Source organism: Erinaceus europaeus, chromosome 4, assembly GCF_950295315.1.
Source record: "Erinaceus europaeus chromosome 4, mEriEur2.1, whole genome shotgun sequence".
In the NCBI taxonomy this organism is placed as follows: domain Eukaryota; kingdom Metazoa; phylum Chordata; class Mammalia; order Eulipotyphla; family Erinaceidae; genus Erinaceus; species Erinaceus europaeus.
The window spans coordinates 100485367-100498404 of NC_080165.1; the positions used below are offsets into that span (position 1 = coordinate 100485367).

Sequence of the window (13038 nt, forward strand, 5' to 3'; positions counted from 1 at the left end):
CAGCTCCTTTTCGCTCTGTACACTTTCCATTCCTATTTTCCAAGAAGCCTTTCCGGCGAGCCCTTAACTTTAACCTAGGCACCATCCACCTGTTCTTGGGCCATGTTTGAGTGCTGAACCTGCCTGACCCTCCTGCATGGTTCGGGTGTTGGGAGGAGTCTATGTAAAAAGGTGGGAGGAACAAGGTGCCTCCCCATCCCCCTCCTTGGAGTATATGCTTATAAAATAGCTATTTGTTCACTTTCTAATTCATGGGAGTCATTTTGAATTCTCTGTTTCTTCCACTTTGTCCATTGTCAGCAAGCATTATATGCATATTTGCATGTGGTATTATATTTAAAATGATCACATAAGTAATCTCCCTGTCCTTTAAAAGTTGGCTATCTTTTAATCTTGAAAACCATGAAGGGCCCTAGTGGGTTTGGGGAGTTTGATCCCAGTGGAGTATGGGCTCACCACAGTCACAGCTGTGATGCAGACAGGGGCAGATGTGCATGGCTGGGAGATGGGGTCTGTCCTTAGTGTACCGAGATGGGCAATGTTGTTCCCATTTTAGGAGCGAAGGGAACTGCGGCACAGGAAATGGACAGAGCCTTGGGCTCATGGATTCAGTTCCCGGCTCCACCACGAACTTGCTGTGTGACCCTGGGCAAGTCCTTTCCCCCCCTCTCTGGGCCTCAGTTTCCTCATCTGTAAAATGGGGAAATTTCTGTTTATGCCTCCCATTTGTTGGGGGTTTAGATCAGATACAGTTTGAACTGATAGACATTTCAGAAGAGATAGAAGATAGTTATCATTTAATGTTTATTTTTATTTGGTACATAAACTTCTACTCAGTAGAGTAGCCACAACCACAGAACATTTAAATCCTGCTTTGCAAGTGAAAGTGAGGGGGAGTGTTGGCTACACAGGAAGCACTGAGCACGACAGAATCATAGCTCATAATCTAAAGTTCATTGCTGGTTTATTATTATAGGTTTACCCCCACTTTATACTATAAAAGTGTTCCCAGAAAAAATGTTTTACCTCATATTATATTATGAAGGTATCTGACAAGTTTAATTCATTTAAAGGCATTATTTTATATGTCATTTCATAAAATGAAAATCCCTTTTAAATCTATCTATAGGATTCTTGGATTCTTGTGTATCTGCTTAAAGTGAGGTCATGGTGGCATGGAGCTACACCTAAATAAAATGTATTATGGGGTAGTGGGAGGATTCTCTGACTGTTACCCTATGGAACCTCTCTGATGACCAGTGTCTTCTGACCCCTGCTCAGTTTCGTTTTGAGAACCCCTATTAGGACCATCTTCCTGTAGACCTACCCAGGGTGAATGTACATTGCAGGGGAGCCCTGAGGGTTTTCCATAATGTCACTGTTTATATGTTCTTGACAGAACCCCATGCCCGAGACTAAAGAGAACTCTGAAATTTCAGAGGGACCAGTTATATATACCCTAGGTTAATGGAATTTAGAAACTCAGATTTCTAATGGAAATCTCTTTAATCACAGGGAATCTGTATTTTTACCCATGAATGGGTCATCTATATCCATCCATTCCTGTGGTCAGTGGCATTTGACTGGATGTTGGGGAAATTTGGGTTCTGTTATTTTGGGCTAGTCCACTTGTTTTTTAGCTCTTTGTTCTCATTTGTAAAATGGGAAGACTGATGGTGGCTTTCTTGTAGAAATGCTTTGAGTTAAAATCAGAGTTTGGAAAAAAATTTTATCTTCTTGGGGAAAAAAATGGTTACTATAAGCAAGACCTGGGTGTGTGAGTGTGTGTGCGCTGTTCTTTGGTTGGGTGTTTACCCATTGACCCTGTGTGTGTGTGTGGGGGGTGGCATGGTAGTTTTTCTATTCTCTCCTCGCTGCCCACATCTCTTGAGTCAGATTTCTTCTAAACACTCAACATCTTGCATTAGAGGGCTTGTATTCTTTTATTTGGCTTCATAGAATTTCAGAGTTGTATATACTTTAATGGTCTAAACCAAGTCTTTTGACTTTAGTCTCTTAAACCTTCATGGTAGAGGATTGTCCAGCCTCTGCTTGAGTACCTCTAGCGTGAAGAATCTTAAATTGGGTTCAGATCATGGCTGTGTGGTGAATAATTGCTTGCCCACTGGCAAATTACTTGACTTTTTTGAGCTTTTGTAGCCCTTTCTGTACAACAGAAATAAGACTTGCCAGGTTGTTGGGATGAGTAGAAATGATATATTTAAGCCCAGAGCTTGGCATTTTTAAACAAAACAAATGGGGGAAATGTTAGCATCAGTGTTACACCTAGTGCCTTTGGGAGTGGCTCTTTTATGTTGCTAGTGCCTAATCATTGAATTAGTAAGCTGTTCAGATTCTTTTGTAGTTGCAAACTAGATTTATTTATTCCCTTTTGTGTTGCCCTTGTTTTTTATTGTTGTAGTTAAATCGTTGTTGCTGGATAGGACAGAAAGGAATGGAAAGAGGAGGGGAAGACAGAGAGGAGGAGAGAAAGACACCTGCAGACCTGCTTCACCCCCTGTGAACTGACTCCCCTGGGGCTCGAACCAGGATCCTTCCACCGGTCCTTGTGCTTTGCGCCATGTGTGCTTAACCTGCTGCGCTACTGCCCGACTCCTGATTTATTTTTTTTTCAAACCTAGGCTGCGGCTGTGTGTTTCACATTCTCAGATACAAATTAATGAAATTCTTTAAATTAAAATGAAATATTATTCTTCCTGTCTGAGAAATTTTAGCATCCATGAAAAAATATTTTGTAACTTTAATACACCTCTTCTAAGTGACACAGTGTTCGCTTTCTTAAAGACTTATTGAAATACATAGTGGCTTCAACTCATCCATTAACACTGTTGAAATTAATGTAGTTTTATTGGTTTTACCATTGTCTGTTTTGGATGTTTGATGGTTATTGAGGAGCAAATATTCATCTCCATTTTACAGGCCAGAAAATTGAGGTCTAGGGTTCTGTCACTGAACCCTAGCAAAACTCAAGTAACCAGACTTCCACTGATTAGATCCTTTGGGCCATTCTAAGTAGAAATAGAGCGTCTTCGTCTCCCATATGGTGATTGGGCAGCCCATTTCAGCAGCCATGTAATAATAAACTCAAGTCGTTAGATTTCTTTCAGCATTATCAGATCATTAGGGCACTAGAACTTGACCTTAATGCTTGGAATTTTATTAGGAGTACTGATAGATTACAACCCCTAACAGCAAAAGGTATCTGAGATGAGCTCAGAGTTCTTTTTAGTCTTGATCTCAGCCTCTAAACATTCTTCTGGGATCAGAAACAAAGTAGGCCTCATTACCCTGCTCCGTCTGCAATCTCCCTCTTCTGGCCATAGTTGGGTGAGATCCAGAGAGTGGGACTTGTCTCATTGCCTGGCTTCTAGACTGAAACCGTTTCTATACGCCTCTATTCTGTGCCGTTCTGAAAAATGATAGGGTTCCACTCATATAGAAGTTTTACCCAGTAAAGTTTACCTAGCCATGGCTTAAATTCCTCAGAGGCTTTCTTCTTTGATGATGTTGGACAGTGTCGTAGCAGAAAAAGGATTACTGGTTCAGGTCATGAATGAAAGTATGTCTATATGTTCTTGATATCAGTCCAAAGTGTCAGAACTGATTCTGCTAGAAAAGAGGGAAACCCCTATCATGAGAGGAGGATTTCAGTGGTTTTTTTTTTTTTCCCTTTTTTTTTTTTTTTTTTTGTTTTTTTGTGTGTATGTGAATCCTGAATATTTGAGGGAAACAACCCACTCCTAGCAATGATCTTGACTCATTGAAAAGGTGATTCTTATTTGATTGCCATGGGGCTGGAAGGTGAAGGTGGTTGATCAGACATGAATGATCTGGAAAACCTGCTCCTAGCAATTCTGATGCTTCCCACCCCCTCTAGGGGTCACTGTTAGAGAAGAAAAACAGTTATCTGAGGAAACAGAAGGGGTGTCATTCTGGGATTCTAGCTGGTTTGTCTTCAAGGAACACCTCAGGGATATCTTTTGTATATGGGAAATTGGAGAAGGGAGTTCTTCAAAAGTTTGAAACAGGAGTTACTCCTGGCTCAATGAAATAAATCCACGTCAGGCCAGAACCCAGAATAATAAGACTTTCTTCTCTTGCCTCGTTGATTTCTTGTTGTCCTATACACTTAGAGAATCTAATCATTCAGCAAACATGTATTGAGTATTTCTAATGTGCTCCAGCGGAGGCTGCAAATATGAGCAGAGACTCTTCCTCCAAGGGTCTCATCATGTTAGAATAGCAGAGAGGTCAGATAGCTGTTTCTTTGTCTGTGAAGGGGGGTATTAGCAACGCCCTCTTTGTGGGAAGGGTTCTGACCACTGCCCTCACTTGGCCCAGGTGCCGGATGTGCTCCCTGACATTCTACTCCAAGTCGGAGATGCAGATCCACTCCAAGTCACACACCGAGACCAAGCCCCACAAGTGCCCGCATTGTTCCAAGACCTTCGCCAACAGCTCCTACCTGGCCCAGCACATCCGAATCCATTCAGGGGCCAAACCCTACAGTTGTAACTTCTGTGAGAAATCCTTCCGCCAGCTTTCTCACCTCCAGCAGCACACCCGGTAAGGCTGCTCTCAGTTTCACTCCACTGTCTGGCTGTGAACACCTCACCCTAGGGCCACGTGCCTGCACCTACTCTTTTCTCCATGTGTTTTCTTCCTTCCTTCCTTTCTTTCTTTCTTTCTTTCTTTCTTTCCGTTCTTTCTTTTTTCCTCCCTTCCTTCCTTCCTTCCTTCCTTCCTTCCTTCCTTCCTTCCTTCCTTCTCCCCACTCCTTTTTAACGTTGCCCTTTAGGAGCTTCAATCCTCTTCTATTTCTGTTTGGGGAGGGGGATTACATTTCCAGCCGATGGGGGATGGGTATGGGGGGTCCTGGAAAATTATGGTCTTGAATCCCAAAGTCTGGAACAATTTTTGTGGTCTCTTTTCTGTGTCTGTGTTTGGAAATCTTCTACAGAGCAGGCCCTGCTTTTACTATATGCTTCAGTTCAGAGCCAAGGTGTACATTCAACTACAGGTCCATGGGGACAGGCGGTATTGTCTTTGTTCAAATTACTGTTTGGAAGCAGGGTACTTGTGGTGAGTGTGTAACTTTAGACAAAAAGCAGCGGGTTGATGAGACTGAATACTCTTAAGGTCACCAGGAGCCATGGGTTGCAGCTCTTCATCATCTCACTGCCATTCTAGCCACCGACTTACGATCAGCAGCAACCTAGATGTGGGTGTCCTCTTCATTAGCCTCTCCAGGCCGGAGTGTGTTTGGGAGGAGGGAGGAGGGGGTGCTCTCATCCGTCAAGCAACATAATTTCACCCAGCAGAGAGCTGAGCCCCTGGTATCGAACTGCTTCCTCCTCCCCCCTTCCCTCCTCTCCTCTCCGGCAGGATCCACTCCAAGATGCACACGGAGACCATCAAGCCCCACAAGTGCCCGCACTGCTCCAAGACCTTCGCCAACACCTCCTACCTGGCTCAGCACCTCCGTATCCACTCGGGGGCCAAGCCCTACAACTGTTCCTACTGCCAGAAGGCCTTCCGCCAGCTCTCCCACCTCCAGCAGCACACACGGTAAGGGAGAGTGGCGGGCTACTGCCCTGCCCCGCTGGCATGCCCTCCCCACCCCCGCCCTGGACACACAACAACCCGCATGCGGGGGGCGGGGGAGAGACCTGGCTGGAGGAGAGAAGGACTGGCTTCAGGAGAAAGAAGAAGCAACAGCATTGGAAATATGAGTGGATGCTCAAGAAAGTCTGGAGCTAAAACTGCATTGGGAGAGATGCAATGACTGTGATATTCCTGGATCCTCAGGAGAAGAAAATACATCTGGAACAGAGCAACTATACTTTTCTTCATTGCCTTCCCTGAGAACACCCACATATACATCTTGCAAGATTTTTCTCCGTGGTGGTGAAGATCAGAAGACCATACGTCTAGCTCTTATGGCACCCATTATGAATGACTAAGAGAGCTTGGCTGGGTACCAGTCCAGTGTCACTTAGAGCAACAAGCATGACTTCTTGGAATGCGTGGAATATTAAAAAAAAAAAAGTGTCCTGAATATTCACAAAGAACTGGCAAGTAGAAAATGAAAAGGCTGACCCTTTATAAGAATGTCTGATATGAATCCTGAGAATCTGGAGTGATTGGAGGAAGTGCACCTGCCAGCCTGAAGAACCGATGATTACCTTCAGTGGTGTCTGAAGTTGAACTGGAGTCCAGACTCACCAGCTATTATTCCTCTCACCTGGCTTCTTGTGGATGTTGTGATCCTCCTTAAAAGTAGTCAAGAGATCTTGCTTTGTGAAGAGGCAGCACCAGGCTTCCCCTGTGGGAAGAGACATGACTTGTGATGGGTTTGAGGTTTTACCAGAAATCCAGAGAAGCACTTGTTCACAAAGATGGTTCTGAAGTCCTTGATTGATAAGGAGCAAGTGTCCACACACCCTCAGTCGTTGGTGCCTATTAGCAGAAGGCCTTATAGTATTTGGGGAAGAGGTCAAGTAGATGCTAAATTAAGCATTTCCTGCCAATCTGGTTGAACTAGGAAAAGCCCCAAAGAGTTTCCATGAGTATATCATTGCTACTCTTCATAGTTAGCATGAATTTCTGCTTTCCTTTGACCCTAGGATTTTCTGGGAGTGGTACTCAAGTCTAATGGGAATAGTTTCTGGCTATTGGGTGGGTAAAAACCAAAAAAAACCTGTTTTCTGTGTGTGGTTGTTCTCCTCCCCCCCCCCCAACCCCCCACCCCTTTCTCTCTTACCATATGTTTATCTTGATGTTCCTGAACCACCCACTAGGGGCAGTTTGTGTAGCAGTAGACTTGAATGGCAAAATTTGAACTGCCTTTCCCGTCTGACCGGCAGTGAGCATGAGTCAGACAGTAGGGCCTGCTCCACATCAGAGTGGAACTCAGGCTGCCTTCTCCTGAAGACCACTGCTTGGGAGGCAGGCATGGCCTTGAGGAGGTTTGCCAAGAATCCATCCCTGAGTGGCCTTGCTGACATCCTTTTTTCTTTTCTTTTCTTATGCAGAATCCACACCGGGGACAGGCCATACAAATGTGCGCATCCAGGCTGTGAGAAAGCCTTCACACAGCTTTCCAATCTGCAGGTAAGTGTCCTACCCCCACACAAGGCCTCACCTCTGAGATACAGGGTCAGCATGCCATTTGACTAGTACAGCAGCTCTCATACTTTTTCAGGGTCACTTTGCACTTTTTTTTTTAATAAGCACATTGGTTTTTAAAAATATTCCCTTTTGTTGCCCTTGTATTATTATTGTAGTTATTGATATCATTGCTGGATAGGACAGAGAGGGGGGAGAGAAAACTAAGATACCTGCAGACCTGCTTCACCCCTGTGAAGCGACTCCCCTGCAGGTGGGGAGCTGGGGGCTCTAACCAGGACCCTTATGCCAGGTCTTGCACTTTGCTCCACTTGCACTTAACCTGCTGTGCTACTGCCTGACTCCTACTTTGTACTCTTAACAATTATTGGGAAGCCCAAAGAATTTTTGGCATTAGAGGTAACACCTGTCTGTATTGGCATTGTAGAGCTGAAGTTTTTTTGAAAATTGATTTAATCATGTGTGTTAAAATAACAGAACTGGTGTGGTCCGGGAGGTGGCGCAGTGGATAAAGCATTGGATTCTCAATCATGAGGTCCCGAGTTCAATCCCTGGCAGCACATGTACCAGAGTGATGTCTGGTTCTTTCTCTCCACCTGTCTTTCTCATGAATAAATAAATACTTAAAAAAAAAAAACAACTGGGACCAGGTGGTGGCACACCTGGTTGAGGACACATATTACTATGTGCAAAGGCCTGGGTTTGAGCCCCTGGTCCCCTTCTGCAGGGGTAAGGCTTTGCAAGTGGTGAAGCAGTGTTGGCAGTTGTGTCTTTCCCTTTCTGTCACCTTTCTCTCTCAATTTCTGGCTGTCTCTATTCAGTAAATAAAGATAATTTAAAAATAGCAAAACCATGTTAATATGAATCATTTTTAAAAGTATTTTCCTTTTTTTTTTTTTTTGTCTCCATGGTCATTGCTGGGGCTCGGTGCCTGCACCACGATTCCACTGCTCCTGGAGACTTGATTTTCCCCCTTTTGTTGTGGTTATTATTATTGTTGTTGTTATTGTCATTGTTGGATAGGACAGAAATCAAGAGAGGATGGGAAAACGGGGAGAGAAAGATAAACACCTACAGACCTGCTTCACCGCTTGTGAAGCGAATCCCCTGCAGGTGTGGATCCGGGGACTTGAACCGGGATCCTTTTGCTGGTCCTTGCACTTGGCACATAACCCGCTACACTACCGCCCGACCCCCTGCCCTTGTTTTTTATTGTTGTAGTTATTGATGTGGTCATTGTTAGGACAGAGAGAAATGGAGAGGAGGGGAAGACGGGAAAGAGAAAGAGAGACACCTGCAGACCTGCTTCACCACGTGTGAAGTGATCTCCCTGCAAGTGGGGAACCGGGGTCTCGACCCAGTATCCTTACGCCGGTCCTTGCGCTTTACACCATGTGCGCTTAACCCGCTGAGCTACTGCCCGACACCCATGAATCAATGAAGAAAGAAATTCAGTGTGGCAGGCATCGTTTTCATGTTTCTGCATGTGTGCATACACATACCTGTCTTCAGGAGTGTCTTACTAGAAGACAGCCAGATTCTCAGTTATTTGTGCTATCCCATATCTGATAATCTTTGTAGAAGCATGAGAGAATGAGAGTGAGAAGGCAAATAGCTTTGACCTCATAGAACTCCTGAAAAAACGTCTTGATGTTCACTAGGAAGCTCCATGCTTCACTTTTGAGATTAACTGGATTTGTGGGACCAGGCTTAGCTGTCTTTTCTAGCTTGCAGGGTCTTGCTGTGTGCTACAGGAGATACGCTTCTTCCCTCAGCCTCTGTCTCCTGAAATTTCATTTGAATTCATCACTACTGTCTCCAGATGGAAAGAGAGCATGGACAGCCTGACACCCAGCTCAGGGCTTTCCATCAGGGCTAGGGAGGTAGGAGGGAAGAATCCAATCTACTTCTGATTCCTCCCACTTTTCACAGTCCCACAGGCGACAGCACAACAAAGATAAACCCTTCAAGTGCCACAACTGTCATCGGGCGTACACAGATTCGGCCTCACTGGAGGTGCACCTATCTACACATACAGTGAAGCACGCCAAGGTGTACACCTGCACTATCTGTAGTCGGGCATATACGTCGGTGAGTGCTCTGTACCTTCTCTTTCCTCCACTGTTTATAGGCCTATAAGGATATAATCCCCGGGGCTGAGTGACGGCGCACATGATTAAGTGCACATAGTACAGCAAAGCACAAGGTCCCAGGCAAGGATCCCAGTTTGAGCTCCCAGCTCCCCACCTGCGGGGACAGCGGGGGAGGGTTGTCATTTCACAAGCAGTGAACCAGGTCCACAGGTTTCTATCTCTCTCCCTTTCTTTTCCTCCTCTCTCAATTTCTCTGTCCTACCCCCCCAAAAAAAAAAATTGATAAAATGGCCATAGCAACACTGCAGGCACCAAGCCCTAGCAATAACTCTGGAGGGCCCCCCCTCCCAAAAAAAAAAAAACGGGTATAATCCACTCATCCCATCTTTCTGGCTAAAGACCTGTGTACTGAGTTCACTACCTTCCCTGCTCCTGCTCCAACTTTCTCAGTAAAGGAAACAGAAATTGAATAAAACTATAGATGAGGAATTTAGGGGATACCTCACCCCTTAAGCTTATGGAGATTGTTGAACAATGATTGTTAATTTAATTTTACTTAAACACAAGGCAGAGTAAAAAGAGCTTGAAGTTTGAGGTGAGGGTATTTTGGTTAGATGTTTGCCATTAAACTGCAGAAAAAAGGGTGCTAGAGTTGTTCCATTCAAAGATCTTTGAGAAAATGACATCTTGATGCAACATGGGAGGGGGCATAGTGGATAAAGCAAGCATAGTGTTCTGACTTAGTGCCAGAGTTTGTTTTGGTTTTCTTGTAATGCTAGATTTTTAATAAGAGCAGCTCTCCTCATGCCAGTTGAATGTCTACAGTGGATCTAAAGGCACTCGTCTTTTTCCCCACTAGTGACCGCTAAACGTGTCTCCTAGGGAGGATTCACTGGTTGCTCACTGATATCTCTCTATAGATTTGATCTGTTTAAATTGAAGTAAGAGTAGTAACCTCTTTGCTCTTTTCTTTTTTAATCCCTCATATTTTTTTTTACCATCTCCTTCAGGAAACATACCTTATGAAACATATGCGCAAACACAACCCTCCTGATCTCCAGCAACAAGTGCAGGCGGCAGCAGCAGCAGCAGCGGTGGCCCAGGCCCAGGCCCAGGCTCAGGCTCAGGCCCAGGCCCAAGCCCAAGCCCAAGCCCAAGCCCAAGCCTCTCAGGCATCACAACAACAGCAGCAGCAGCAGCCACAACCACCGCACTTCCAGTCCCCTGGGGCAGCACCCCAGGGTGGGGGTGGCGGGGACAGCAATCCCAACCCTCCACCTCAGTGTTCCTTTGACCTGACCCCCTATAAGACGGCGGAACATCATAAGGACATCTGCCTCACTGTCACCACCAGCACCATCCAGGTGGAGCACCTGGCCAGCTCATAAGACACCTGTGATATTTCCCACTGGGAAAGGAGAAAGAAGTTCTGGTCCCTTCTTTCTCCAACTCCTCTTAGTGGGAAAAGTCCTCCTCTTCCTTAACAGGCCTTGACTCCACCTCCTGGGCCAGGCACAGCCTGCCTTCACAGGATACCATCCTTACTTTCAACTCCTCTTCAAAAGGAACATCAGCCCTACTGATTGGCAAAGGAGTACTGAGCTGGCAGCATTATCCAGCAGCTTCCCTCCCAAGCATAGCTTAAAAATTGAGGGTTGGTGCTCAGGGGAGGGATTTGCTATGACCTCATAGAGACTTTTCCAGTGTGGGCACTTACCCTCTCCTTACCCTCATAATCCTCAAAGTTGGGGGCTGATAGAAGACTAGAGGCTGGCCCTCCCACATAGCTAAGAGAAAGGGTCCCAAATACAACCTGCCTTCTGTTCATGCCTGTGAAAGAACAGGTTTATCACCTGTCCCAATCCCCGGAAGCTAATTACCTACCTGTTAATGGTCTCATTTGTTTCGATCTAATGCTGAAAGGAGATGAAGGGTGGTGGGGGCACAACCCCCCTTTATTTTTAAGAGGGCAAGGGCTGACATGGTCCCTAAGGGGCCAGAGATCCTCAGAATAATCTAGGGCAATTTAGAAGTGTGGGTTGTGGTTTCACTTGGAGCCTCTCCTCTTCTTTGCCAACCAAGCCCCTTTACTCCTACTTATCCCACCCCAAAACTGAAGGAGCTAGGGGAGCTTTCTGATCTGTATGAAACCCTAGGACAAGGGGTGTTGTAAAGAAGGGAGAGTTCAGGGCAAACACAAAGACTGGACTTAGCTCCCCAGGTGCCACGGTCTGTTGCCGGACATGAATTTATATATAAATATATATATATATATATATATAAATATATATATACCCACTCATCACGGCCATCTTTGTTGTAACCATTTCTGTGTTTATAAATGCATTATCTAAGGATTTTCATATTTGATGTTTATTTTTGTCCTTTTATGTTTTTATTCACCTTGTCTTCTGGCCAATGGCATTTTACTTTTTTTTTTTTTTAATCATGGCAGATTTCAGAGAAAAGAGAAAAAGACAAAAAAAAAATTTCAGGAAACCAGTTGTTATAAAGCAATTTAAAATGAAGGAAAAAGAAAAGAAAAACTTATGTACAACCCAAGGGGTGTTTTTAGAACCTTGTATAGAAATAAATTCATGTGAACAGATCAGAGGCAGTGGAGCTGCTGATGTGAGCATGGAAAGAAAACTATTGGGAAATGTTCGAGGACAGGTCAAGGTTTTACACTAGTGTGTGTATGTGAAAGACGAATGCTGCATGAAGAGGCTCCATGTGTGTACCCCATGCCATAGAATGGTACAACTGTTAATGTTTCTGGAATGAAATTTTGGTTTATGGGCATTTCTACATACAAATTCTGTCTTGGGGGCCTGCATTAACTAAATACGCAAGGCTTTGTGTGTTAACAAAATTGCTCAGCTCTCAAAGAAATAGAAACAGGGCCTCTAGAATAGACATATACTTCTGCAAGTATTAGTAGGCATTGATGTACATGTACTTCATTGTCCTGTGGCACCTACAGCCAAGGTTTCCAGTAGTGGAGACTGCAATCTAGGCTGAAAAGCCACTCAGGAAGGTTACAGAGCTGAGTTGTAGCATGTGGTCAGGAAATGTGAACTTCAGCCCTGGCTCTAACAGTAACTAGCCAGTATTGGCAGAGATACTTCTTCAGCCATTAATGAAACGATTGGACTAGACCACCTCCAGATGCCTTTTAGAATATTAAAAACCTTTTTTTAAGCACTGAGAAGGTTGTGACCACGCTCTCACATGAGATAACTTACTGGTTGTCCTCTGTGGGACTGTCATTACTTAGTGTTTATAGTCAAGTAATGTTCACTCAATCCAGGGCTTGTGCAGGCAGGTATTGAAAATAGTGTGCCACTCGTGAATGTATCATCTGACCAAGTATGTCACCTTTTGCTAGGTAATAATCAGAATCTGCTTTCAGAATACATTCACATTTGCTTATTCAGTATTTATGGAGAAAAGCATAGACACAGATTGAATTGCTCATTCAGGTGGCATGACACTTAAATTATAACCAACTCATCTGGATTCTATTGTTTTACTTTTTTTTTTTTTCTCTTGTTTTTTAAAACACTTGCTCACTAGTAAGCCTGGGATTTTCACCATATCCTTCACATATTTGATCCAAATTGTGTGGCTTAAAATGTTTCAACAAAACCTGCTCTCTGACATTAGTGGTAAGAATATTTGAGAGATGGCATCCTATCTCCAAGAAAACATCTAACGCCTCTATTAGGTTATCAACTTTGAGTTATGTTTCTCTGCTGTAGTAGCATCCTGTCATACACCAGATTGCTTTACATCC

At 44.3% G+C, this 13038-nt stretch overlaps 1 protein-coding gene across 18 annotated transcripts in view; it reads left to right on the forward strand.

Annotated features, from left to right (window-relative positions):
* Nucleotides 1-11850, forward strand: part of ZNF384 (zinc finger protein 384) — a 29572-nt gene extending 17722 nt beyond the window's left edge. For 11 of the 18 annotated variants that reach the window (XM_060190156.1, XM_060190155.1, XM_060190164.1 and 8 more), the window contains 6 exons: nucleotides 557-649; nucleotides 4363-4587; nucleotides 5407-5589; nucleotides 7056-7134; nucleotides 9082-9240; nucleotides 10253-11850. In XM_060190156.1, coding sequence (XP_060046139.1) covers nucleotides 557-649; nucleotides 4363-4587; nucleotides 5407-5589; nucleotides 7056-7134; nucleotides 9082-9240; nucleotides 10253-10630 — 1117 coding nt within the window. In that variant the 3' untranslated portion in view covers nucleotides 10631-11850. The remainder of the gene's footprint in view (nucleotides 1-556; nucleotides 650-4362; nucleotides 4588-5406; nucleotides 5590-7055; nucleotides 7135-9081; nucleotides 9241-10252) is intronic. The other 7 variants (XM_060190172.1, XM_060190162.1, XM_060190173.1 and 4 more) reach the window with 3 other exon arrangements.
* Nucleotides 11851-13038: the final 1188 nt, after the last annotated feature.